At 33.8% G+C, this 12,500-nt stretch overlaps 1 protein-coding gene across 2 annotated transcripts in view; it reads right to left on the reverse strand.

Annotated features, from left to right (window-relative positions):
- Positions 1-8,716: 8,716 nt before the first annotated feature.
- Positions 8,717-12,500, reverse strand: part of LOC122252096 (acyl-CoA:lysophosphatidylglycerol acyltransferase 1) — a 30,525-nt gene continuing 26,741 nt past the window's right edge. For both annotated transcript variants that reach the window (XM_086550348.1, XM_086550349.1), the window contains exons 4-7: positions 12,317-12,500; positions 11,716-11,956; positions 11,172-11,314; positions 8,717-10,613 (exon numbers count right to left, since the gene is read on the reverse strand). The exon at positions 12,317-12,500 is cut by the window's right edge and continues 11 nt beyond it. In XM_086550348.1, coding sequence (XP_086406474.1) covers positions 10,332-10,613; positions 11,172-11,314; positions 11,716-11,956; positions 12,317-12,500 — 850 coding nt within the window. In that variant the 3' untranslated portion in view covers positions 8,717-10,331. The remainder of the gene's footprint in view (positions 10,614-11,171; positions 11,315-11,715; positions 11,957-12,316) is intronic.

Consider the following 12,500-nt stretch of genomic DNA (forward strand, 5'->3'; position numbering starts at 1 on the left):
ACACTTTAAACTATTACTAAGCATCTTTCATAATCATTCATGGCAGTTGGGTTTAGTTACCAAACTAATGTATATATGTAATTCCCATCATTACATTTGTGCTGCATTACATTCAGAATAAATAAATCATAGAGTATATAATCTCATACATGTAAAAGAGCCTTCCTCATACATGTAGTAATAGTTGCTCTAACAGACTAGTAGTCAAGTAACTCAAGCTTTCTTGTCACAACAGACAGACTTTCAGTAAATATGACTCTTTACATTTCTTCCGACTGAACTAAATATAACATGTATTCAAATCAAACATGGTATATGGTGTCCTAAACATCATCAAAAGCAGCATCTGCAATCTTGCATTAAGAATAAAGAATAAATTTCCACAAGTTTGCTATTTCCTTGTAACCACAGTCTTTATCTTGAATAAGTGATCTTAGCTCTTATTTCCTGAAAATCGTTTACAAGAGAGGAAATATTGTATTTACCAAAAATACTGAATAACTGATAACCTGATATATTTAACACTGCACTTGTGTACCATAATCAAGAATCATAAATCATAGTTCTGTACACACAAATACGGCTTTGTATTTTACCAACAGAATCAATTATTTTTGAAAGACCAGTATTCAAGTAAATGCATGATCTGCAGATGATGTGTGTCTTGTCACCTGCCAAAGTAGCATGTAAATTACTAAAACATATAACCAGAAGAAAATGTTAAAACCCTCAAGACAGTTGCATCCTCTTTATTTCATAAAACCAAATCTAAAATTTTTGATTGAAGATACATATCATCTAAAAGTTCCTTCACAGATTAGTAAAAACACCATATTTACTTGATTATAAGCTGTGATACTGCTTATGGCAAATTCAAATCTCATGAAAGAATGACACACCATCACTGCATGTATCTCTGTCACCATAATAGAAACAAAAGAACAATCTATGGCTACTAAACTGATCTATTTATCTTATCAAGAGTTATTCATTCACAACACATGAAAAAAAAATTATAGTATGAACCTATGCATGAAAAGTAATTTGCTGGAACATCTTTAAGATCTGCATAAAATCAATGTTACATGGAGTTCCCAGTTCAAGTGATGAGAAACACAGTAACATGAAGATGGCCTGACTATTCAGATGCTCTAACCTTAAACACAATAAGTAAATGTATAGAGCATTCAGAGATTTGGAAAAAAAAATAGTGATATAAAGATAATGATTAAATCATATAACTATACAGCCATTGTGTTCTCTGTATGTATAACCATTACATTATGGTAATTTTTAAAAAATATTACAGCACTGAAATCTTAAGCAATCATATAACCTTTAATCATCTGCTAATAACTTCTAATCAAGTATATATGATATTGTCAGTTGTCAACCACAGACATGTCATGTGTTGATTATTCACCTTTCACCAACTGAAAGTCATCACATTTTTAAGATATCCCCCGCCTATAGTGGTGATTGCTTTTTGACTCATAACACACAGTCATACGGACTGTTCACTCTACAATGTAAACCAAGAACCTATGATCCACAACCATCTTAATCCCCCCAAATATATGCATACAGTGAAAAAATAATTACAGAAATAAATAAAAATTCTGTACTGTTGTGGTAAATTTGCTAAACAAAATCTACCAGTATCAGCAACAATGGCAAATTCAACATACAATCTCTTGTTTGCATAATATACCTTAGTGAGGGTTCTTAGGCACCCTTGTTTTTTTTTCTCTAATCAAGTGTTATCTATTTCACTATTACAGTTGAATGCCACAGCTAATCTGATCTTCCTAAACAAGAGGCCATACATACTCTAGTGACTGGATTGCCATATAAATGGTAATTTTATCTTAAAAAAGAAAACAAAAAGAAAAAGAAAACACAAAAAATAAAAATAAGAAGTGAAAAGATGACCTATCAGCATTACGTCTCTGCCACATTACTAACAACCATCAATGATTTTATACAAATATACAGGACCCTTTCTCAGGTAAAACACTGATCACTGCCTAACACAATACACCAAGGTCCGGCGGCAGACCAATGTTTTCTGGAATTAGTATATACCATATTACTGCACCATTACGATGTGTGTCTGAACTATAGTTATATTGTTATAAATGAAGCACTGAATCAAAACTAATAGTAACTAACAAAATATGTCATGATACATGTATGGCACAGACATAAATTACACCCCATTACATGCCTCAATCAAGACTGAATGTCTGAGTTTGTAAACTTTTGAGTGAGTGAGGAAGAGTGTAAATAAGTGAGTAAGTGAGAGTGAAAATGAGTGAGTGAGCACGAAAGAGTGTGAGAGTGGATGGTGGGAAGAGAGGGAAGGAGGAGGAGAGGGAGAAAAAAATAGAGAATGGAGAAAATGAGAGGGGGAAAGAGAGAAAGAAGGAAAGAGAGAGAGGGGGAGTGGGCGAGAGAGTGGGAGTGGGCGAGAGAGGGGGAGTGGGCGAGACAGGGAGAGAGGGAAAGGGGGAGAGGAGGAGAGAGGGAGAAAGAAAGAAAGAGAGTGGGTGAGTGAGCAATTATGAGTGATTGAGTGGGTCAGTGTATGTATTGTTGGGTAAGTGAGTGAGTGTAAGAGAGAGAGAGAGAGAGAGAGAGAGAGAGAGAGAGAGAGAGAGAGAGAGAGAGAGAGAGAGAGAGAGAGAGAGAGAGAGAGAGAGAGAGAGAGAGAGAGAGAGAGAGAGAGAACTTTTTTTTTGTGTGTGTGTGTTTGTGTGTGTGTTTGTGTGTGTGTGTGTGTGTGTGTGTGTGTGTGTGTGTGTGTGTGTGTGTGTGTGTGTGTGTGTGTGTGTGTGTGTGTGTGTGTGTGTGTGCTTGTGTGTGCTTGTGTGTGTGCTTGTTTATGTGTGTGTGTGTGCTTGTTTGTGTGTGTGCTTGTTTGTGTGTGTGTGTGTGTATGTGTGTATGTGTGTGTGTGTGTGTGTGTGTGTGTGTGTGTGTGTGTGTGTGTGTGTGTGTGTGTGTGTGTGTGTGTGTGTGTGTGTGTGTGTGTGTGTGTGTGTGGTGTGTGTGTGTGTGTGTGTGTGTGTGTGTGTGTGGTGTGTGTGTGTGTGTGTGTGTGTGTGTGTGTGTGTGTGTGTGTGTGTGTGTGTGTGTGTGTGTGTGTGTGTGAGTGTGTGTGTGTGTGTGTGTGTGTGTGTGAGTGAATGGAGAGTGTGTGTATAAGCACAACACATGAGACAACAAAATAATTTCAAACCACTTCAAGATACAAAAGCATATGAGGCACAAGGGGAAGTCTACAGTGTAATTTGCAGCATCAGTGAAGGCAACACTCACACATCCTAATATCACCCTCACAGTAGCCAATGACTAGTCAGGGAACCCGTAGAAATGTTGCTTCTTTAGAATTACGGCTAAAACAGAACTGCTTAGTAAAGATTAGTACCTGGAAATACTTTGCTCTTATAAGAAAAGAAATCATACAAAATGTGACTTAAAAATAAATAAATTATAAGCCCTGGTTTATAAACATAAAATTCAAATGAGATGAGACCAAAGACCCAAACAGACCTATCAAAATGCACAAGCACATATATACACGCAAGCACTCAGACCCATACCCCCAACCATACCTTAACACAAACACAAGTTTTTCTCTACTTTGAATAGATAATTGACCAAACAGTGTACTTTGCAAAATTAAAAGAATGTCATACTCTAATCAAATGACTGCACATACTGACAATTTGCATGAAGCTTTTCAACTTTTAACAAGACTTAAAGTGGACGGCTTCTCTTTCTTTTCTTAAATGGGCCTGGTGCTTTACGTTCAGTGGTATAGAGAAAAATTATTTTGTACATAATATGGAATGAAATAACTGAGGTCTGCAGTAACGGAAACTACTACAAAAACAAACAAAACCCTAACTGGTTGTAAAGAGATACTAACTTCCCTTGAATCTTATAGAAACTGATTTACATTTCATTTTGTGACATTAACATGTTCAATACACAAACCACATGATATTCCTCCTGTATTTAACTTTAGATTCCCTATTGTAAAATCTATCTTTAATTAAGATTTGCTCACTTTACTGAGCTTAACACTTTACTAAATACATGACATCTACCACAATTAATTTTCTAAGAATAAAGGCTTACTGATAATGCTAATTTGAAGCAAAAGCCTAATGTCATGTAGAGTAAAAATGATTTTATCAAAATTAATCCACAAAATAAACACTCCAAAGCAATATAAATAATACATGTATAAAAAAAAAAAATAAATAAAATAAAATCTAATGTAGAGATTAAACACAACATAGATTTATTAAAGCCAAGACAACAATAACTAGCTATAAAAATGATGGTGTATTCAGATTCATATTTTACAAATCTCACTTTACTTCAACATCCACACATGCACTATGCACACTAACATGTTCTTTACAAACATTCATCAATCCTCGATCCCTTGTCTTATCTTTTAATAGAACTTTGGATGCTGTACAATGTGTACATATTAGTTTTTACTTGGCCTTTGAAGAGCAACATGAATACAGTGATGTATGTGGGATGACACTGATGATGTGGTACTGAAGGAAGAAGTCAGACTGACTGTATTTTCACAATGAATGTACTCTTTATTCACAATGACTGTAAATTCAGTTTCCAAATAGTTAGATCACACTTCTCAATACTATGTACAAATAGAAAAACATTTACTGGGATCCATGAATTTTGCCAATTACTTTGCATGGTTTCTAGCCAAATTAATATAAATACCAATTAACAAACTACAGTTACTTACTGTATTAACAGATCAAAACCTAACACAAACCAAACATCTAAAAAAATATATATATATTGTTCTTCAAATAAATAACTTTTCTTGTTGATATACCATACTGACTGCATCTAGCTCATTAACAGCCCATAGAAAAAGACAAAAATCAGTTCTTCTTTTCCCTGCATGTATTTGAATAAATAATGTTAACTAGACAAAGATGAAACAAAATTTAAAAAACGGAGAATTAAGGTAATTAAAAAAAAAAAAGGAATGATGACGCTGACAGTAGATGAGAGTGAAATATCTCTGAGATTGTCATATCATTCATTATAAACCAGAATTCTATTCCCCTGCTTTATTCTACAAGTTTATTTTCCTTTTCTCTTTTCTTCCTTTTCATGAGTAAGATAAGAACACAACTATAGAGACTCTAGAGTTCATCCATTTTCCTGAGTGCCAACAGAAGTCAAAAATTAAATTTGACTCAGTGTAATATGTTACATCATTTTACTCAACTACATACCCATAATTTTACAGTGAACTTTTGGGTGTATCCAACAATGATTTTTTTTTCTTATTCTGAAAACAGAAAAAAGAAAAAAGAAAAAAGAAGAAAAAAAAAAGATAATAATAACAATAACAAAAATGATAATAATAATGATAATAATAGCAGTAATAATAATAATAATAATAATGATGATAATAGTAGCAGTAATAATAATAATAATAATAATAATAATAATAATAATAATAATAATAAAAACAATAAGAATTAACCCAAATGCTCCGGGACGTTGACAACTGGCGCGCTATGCAATTCCAGGAGGTTACCGCATAGGCCTAAACTCATTCCGAGGTCTTATCTTATCTTATGACGCCCGGCATCGAGGTGCCGTCATCTTACATGACGACTGGAGTTTGGGCCAAAAAGGTGACATCATCACTGCATGTCATCCGGAGGATTTGGGTTAATAAAGTAAATAATGACAGTACGTAATTGAGAGGATTTTTTCTTTATTATCTTTGATTTTCTTACCATACAAATGTATGGTCATCCATACCTTACAAGATGCATGGCAAGGTTAATAACAGAATTCATACATATGTAAACATAAACAAAGCAAAAAAAATAAAAAATAAAAATAATAATAATAATTAAAAATACATAAATAAATAAAATAAAAATAGAGGCAAAAATATGATATTGTAAATTATACACTTCTTATGGAGACAATACATCATAAAATATACTCTGTGCTGCTCTGTGTGAATCTGTTTATAGCACTGAATACAACTTTCTCCGAGATACAAAAAAGTTTATAGCTTTACTACTGAGATCTGTTTCTGGAAAAAAGTAACAGAAAGGAAAAAAGAAAAATCACAAAACAAATCAGAAAAAGAAACTGAGTGGGTAACAGAAAACAAAAGAAGAGCAAAGGTTTAGCAAATTACCAAAACACCACTGCATTTTCTTACCACACTTGTAACACTATTCCATTACCACTTGTCAGCCTTAAGGTCTTCCAAGATGATTTATTTTGAAGTCAAGACCAATTTACATTATTCAAAAATTGAAAAGTCTAGGTATAGTCTCAGTCCATGCAGTAAGGCATCAAGCACCAAATGAAAAACGCAAAGCAACTTTATAAAACAGAACAAATATTATCAAATAACCATAAAATACCCAGTTCTTTCATTAGCATACATTAAAAATAACATAAATAAAAATAACATTTTTTAAAAACCTATGAAAGTCTTGAAATTGACCAATGCACTATCATAAACGATAACTGAATCTTAAATGGCCAAAGTTGAATAAATTTTTGAGTTTATTGTATAGAATTCATACTCCATCTTTAAATAGGAAAAAAGCAATAATAAAAAATTATAACAAAGAACAATTATCATAAAAACAGAATAATTACAAGACATTTTTCATAAATTTCCACTGCAAAAAGGACACAGATCAAACCAGCTTTTATAGTAACAAAAAAGCCTGCATGGATGCAACAAAGAAGTGTTGGACTTAAGTCCACATGAAAATTATTGGCAAATGATTAGCTTCTGAACAGCTGAAATTGGTAATTCAATCCCACTTCTGGTTGCAAACTTTGGTTAAAATACCATCAAACATGAGAAAGACAAAACAAATACTTATCTCTTTACAAAAGAGCAATCATAGTCTTTAATAAACTGTACAGAAAAACACCTGAGTATATTACAGCTAAGCCTTATTAGTAGAAATATTCCTTTGCCAATGGTATTGAGGTCTTTTGACACGCCAGGCTTTTTCAGGATTATTTTGGAGAAAACAAATTTCTAAGGGAATATAATGATCATATTAAGAATAAAAAGAGAATTTAGGACATGATGGTGATAATGGTGGTGATGATGATGATGATGATTATGATGATGATGATGATGATGATGATGATGATGATGATGATAATGATGATGATAATAATCATAATAACCAATACCTAAAATATAAAAAATACAGCATATAAATAATATCAGTCATTATAGATAAATTAAATAATAATTTCTAACCACATCTGCAAACACTAATGCAGAAGAAAATTCAATATAGTAGAGTATCAGCATATAATATAAATACTTAAATTCATTTCTAGAAAAATAAATTTACATGATATCAATAAATAAATTCTGAAACAATGGATTGAACCAACATTTTCTTATTTTCAGATGAAAAAAACAATAAACCCAAGAAAAAATAAATTTCCAACGTTCTTTCTACTGACTAAGATATTCATATGTATTTTTGCCTTCGTCTGAGGGAAATTCAAAATCTAATCACAAATTCATAAAAGTCTACTGACCTCTATACCTAGGGAGTCAAAGTCCATAATTTTCTATAGCAAACCTTGTTCAGGAATAAAAACTGTGTCAACCTAAAATACTGACCATAGATAAGCCAAACCATACACCATTAAAATGTATCTGGTTGACTAGGAAATAAACAATAAAAGTGCTTTGCACAAATAAAAATTAACCGGCCCTCATTTACCTCAAATCTTGACAATGACACAAAGTCTAACCATATGCAGTTGGACCATAAAACAATATGATGCACTGACTGCAATCGCACAGGAACTATCAACCTTAATTTCCCAAAGTGCCAATGAGACTGCAGCATTGTGAGTGAGATGGGGCTTGGATGCAATGGCAGGTGCACGGAAGAGAGTAGAGAAATTAATGCCTTCATAATACTTGTGACTAGTTTCGTATTTTGGCTTCACCATCTACCACTAAAGCAAATGTGTCTTGAGTCAAGTCATTCTAAGTATAAGAGAGGAACCAAGAAAACCTAAGAGTTCGTGCCTACCTGTAAACAGCACAACCTTAACGAGGATGTCACATACCTGTCAGAGTACACAGGTAATGCCAAGTGACTGCACTAAAATTGCTGTGCTTTTTTTCATACAAGATCCATGTTCTCATCCTCTTTCCTTGTTTTTTTTTTATTTTTTCCAAATGAAACATTATTGCACTAAGGTATCTCCCAAAAGCTCATTAGTGCCTTCTACCTACAATAAACAACAACGGAATGGCGATCATGTGCTCTACTTGATCACTCGATTATCCTCAGAATTGTCACCTGTGCATAATTTTCAAAAAGAGAAAAGAGAGAGGAAAAAAAATAATCAATTGTACCTGAAATTTCTACCCTGCATAAGATCCATCTTCTATAACCATTCATAATAAAAAAGTATCACCTTCACTTGTTTATTTTTCTTGTCAAATCATATCACATCATAATGGTTAACTTATAGGGGGGGGGGGGTCGATTATCCTCAGAATTGTCACCTGTGCATAATTTTCAAAAAGAGAAAAGAGAGAGGAAAAAAAATAATCAATTGTACCTGAAATTTCTACCCTGCATAAGATCCATCTTCTATAACCATTCATAATAAAAAAGTATCACCTTCACTTGTTTATTTTTCTTGTCAAATCATATCACATCATAATGGTTAACTTATAATGAAAAAAAAAGAAGCATACAATAATATGTAATGATAGACTGATTCCTTCAATATCTGCCATGTCAATTCACCCATAACAAAACGACCATCTTCAACTGAAGCTATTACATCTATCCATGTTCTTCTGTACATAAGTACATTTTCTAGTGTACTAATTGAAGAGATTTTAACAGCAATCCTAAAGTGCACAATTTTTCTTTACGACAAATCTGATGAGAAAAAAATAAATAAAAAAGAAAGAAACAGGGATTGTCCCTGCATTACTGATCATGTAAACTAGGCTGAGTTAAGCCAAAGAACCATATTCAGCTGGTTGTAAAAGATGGCACTGACTACAACACTATACAATAAGTGACTGTGATGGAAAGAGATGGAAAGATCGTGTTGAGAAAAGGAAATGCTAATAATAACTAATAATGATAATAATAATGATCATGATAATACTGATAATTTCAATAATAATAATAATATAATAATAATAATAATAATAATAATAATAATGATAATAATAATAATTATAATGATGATAATAATAATAATAACAATAATGATATTAAGTACTTATAAAATAATAATACTAAAAATAATGTTGATAATAACAAATCTGAACGAAAATAATCACACCAACATGGTAATTACCTCCATAAGTGTTTCTACCTACAAACAAAATCTCTCACTCACTGATGGCACTACACAGGTTCCCTCATCCATAAGAGAGAGTGAAGAGCAAAGGGAGAACCAGCTCTTCCTGTGCTCTCTGAAGCAACCACTCATGCACTTGGAATTAAGGCATACAACAAATATGACACATTGTGTAATAAAAGATTAAATCTGGGAATGGCATCTGCAAGTAAAAGCTTCACTAAGACTTCATTGATGATATGATCAAAAGAAACATATATGAAGCCCATGTTAATGCTAGACTCTTTAGTTACAAAAAGGCCAGGATTTTATTCACTACAACTGTCATTATCACTGTAACTGCTGCATTGTCACATTAAGGTCATATCTGCAGTGGGAAAGCATTGTACATTGTACAGAATGTGTAAAAATATTTAAAGCTACAATGACCTAGATACAAATAAAAATGCAATCCTTGATGATAGTGACGTGCTTGTTCTATGTTAAAAACAAAAGCTATCGCCCAGTCTATCATTGTGTGAATTTCTTTCCATCAAATGGGCTCTTTTTCTATCATTCACTTTGTGACTACTGAGAATACACTGCACATACTCTCACTATCTAATACGTTCTGTTCTACATGCATTTGTCTGTGACAAGATACATTTTCAGACTGTTCACAACTTCACACTGACCCCACACTAAAGATTCCTGGGTCACTTATTATGCTACAAATTATGCAGTCTCACTCTTCAAGTCATGCAGTATTTGCAAACAAGTAGTCCACAAATTACTTCCAGTACAGTTGTAAAAAATCAATCACAAAACCTCTTTGCTTGTCATTCTCTTTCTTTCTTCTGATGCAAGACTTGAACCTGTCATTACACATTTTCCCGTACAGCATTTGGTACGTTCTGCCCACTAGAGCCGAATCACCACACCAACTGGCATATAGAAGTGAACACCCAGTACAAAAACGACAGCCAAATCCATGTGGAAACAATATAGAAAATATGTCGCAGGATAAATTCCAGAGTATCGTGAACTACTCTCTGCCCCGTTAGTCTGCGTGTCTCTACTGGTTCAAACTTGGGGTCATGTGTAGTGTAAGTATCTGGGAAGATGCCAGTGTCATAGTATTCCTGGAGGATAGCTTCCTTCTCTTCATAACGCGTGTACAGCCACTTGGTCAACGTTTCCTCATCTTTTGGAATCTGAAGGTTAAACAGACAATTTTGGTAATGGTCAAGGAATTAGGAACAGCTTGTGATGAGCACAATAATATTTACCATGAATATTATCTACCTTTGTAAAATTCATAGCTCATACTATTAAAAAGGCAAAAATTTAGAAATCAAAAGTACATTATGGTTTAACCCGTTCGTGCCAGGTGACATCCTATCACAGGGTAATATTTCATGACATGATATATTACATATCTACATAATCATAGGAGTTCCATTTGTATAGACACATTTTTATTTACTTGTCAAAATAATGTAAATAAATACAAAAAACTCTGATTATCATCCCATTCAAACAGGCAGGTGAAAAGCCCTCATAGTAGCATAGTAAGGCATAGCACTGGGAGAGATCTTGTGCTTAGTCACTGAGCGCGTTTGCTATCTAGCTGGCAGGAGTGGCATTACGCAAATATAACACATGCCCCAAAATCAGACAATATATAGAATAAACACTCACAATATACAACCTCTTTATGCTTAATTCATATACTTACAAAATATGACCACAAAACAAAGACTAAAAATTACCTCTTCAATGTTATATCTGCGGTAATGGAAGATTGTATCACACGCCGGTCTCCAGCCTCCAAAAATGGTTGGCAGGTCTAATGGTCGTCCACCTGGGTATGCTATAGTGACATCCAGCAGATACTTGATCTTGTCAGTATCGTCTGAAAATTCAAAATCTATACATTAGACTATCTGCAGATCTACAAATCACTACTAACCCCTTAATGAATTTGTTTACTTGCTTTCTTGTGTGTGTTACATGTTGAGGGACTCTTGCAATATAACAAGCCTACCTTTATACATTATCATACAGTATTTTTAACCTATGCAAACAAAAGAGACTTACTTGTACAATCTGATACTTAAAGCCCTTTTGTACCACAGTTTCAGTTTCTTATTGCAGAATACAAAATCTATATAGGCGATTCATCACCAATATTTATTTACACTAATTCTTAAAAGACTGTATTGTTTATCATAACAAAAGACTGCAGTTACAAAATAAATAATTTCTTTCATTACTCATATCTATTTCACACGCAAAGTTGACAAGATTCCATACCAGTGTGTTGCTCTGCAGCCGCATTATCAACTATGACTTTGAGGGCACCAACACGGGGCAAAGCGACATTTTCCAACACAGGAAGGTTATTTTTCTTGGCATAGCTTTGGCTTGATGCCTTTCGGTTTTTAAGGAATCCACCTTCTGGGAAGAGCACCAGCCACTTTCGCTTCCGTGGGATATAGAACTTCTGTAGGTGAGATCCCAGTTCAAGCAGTGATGCTTCTCTGTGCTGTTTGCCCTGAAAAGGAAGAAAGAAAAAAAAAGTGATACAGGGCTCCTCTTCCCTAAATACTTTTCCATGAGATGATGGCAATTTCTTACAAAACAGTTTCAAATATAATATATCACTGGATAAACCCCAAGCTTAACAAAGCCTTTGTAAATCATTCATATTTTCTTTAAAGAAATATTTTGATATTCCAGACATGAGTTTGCCATTCATAATCTTAACCACACTATAATTGCTGAATTCTCTTATGACACCTAATTTCTTGATAGTCGGTAACAATAATAATTCTTTAAAAAATACATTGAAACACATATCATCTGAGTACCATGATAACTAGCACAAACATTGACCACATCATCTTGAACATACCCCATGTATGAAGAAGTCCCCATGAGCCCATGACACAACACCAAAATTAGTCAGCTTGAACACATGGTCCATGATCCACATGATGTTGTTGGACAGATTAGGGCGAGAGTTGAAGGCGGCCATGATGAGGGGCACATCAGAAGTTGACTGGTGGTTGAACAGCACCAATGTCCTCTCTTCTATC

The sequence above is a fragment of the Penaeus japonicus genome, unplaced genomic scaffold (genome assembly GCF_977035675.1).
Source record: "Penaeus japonicus unplaced genomic scaffold, GWHDUDI00000001_assembly GWHDUDI00000023, whole genome shotgun sequence".
Classification (NCBI taxonomy): Eukaryota; Metazoa; Arthropoda; class Malacostraca; order Decapoda; family Penaeidae; genus Penaeus; species Penaeus japonicus.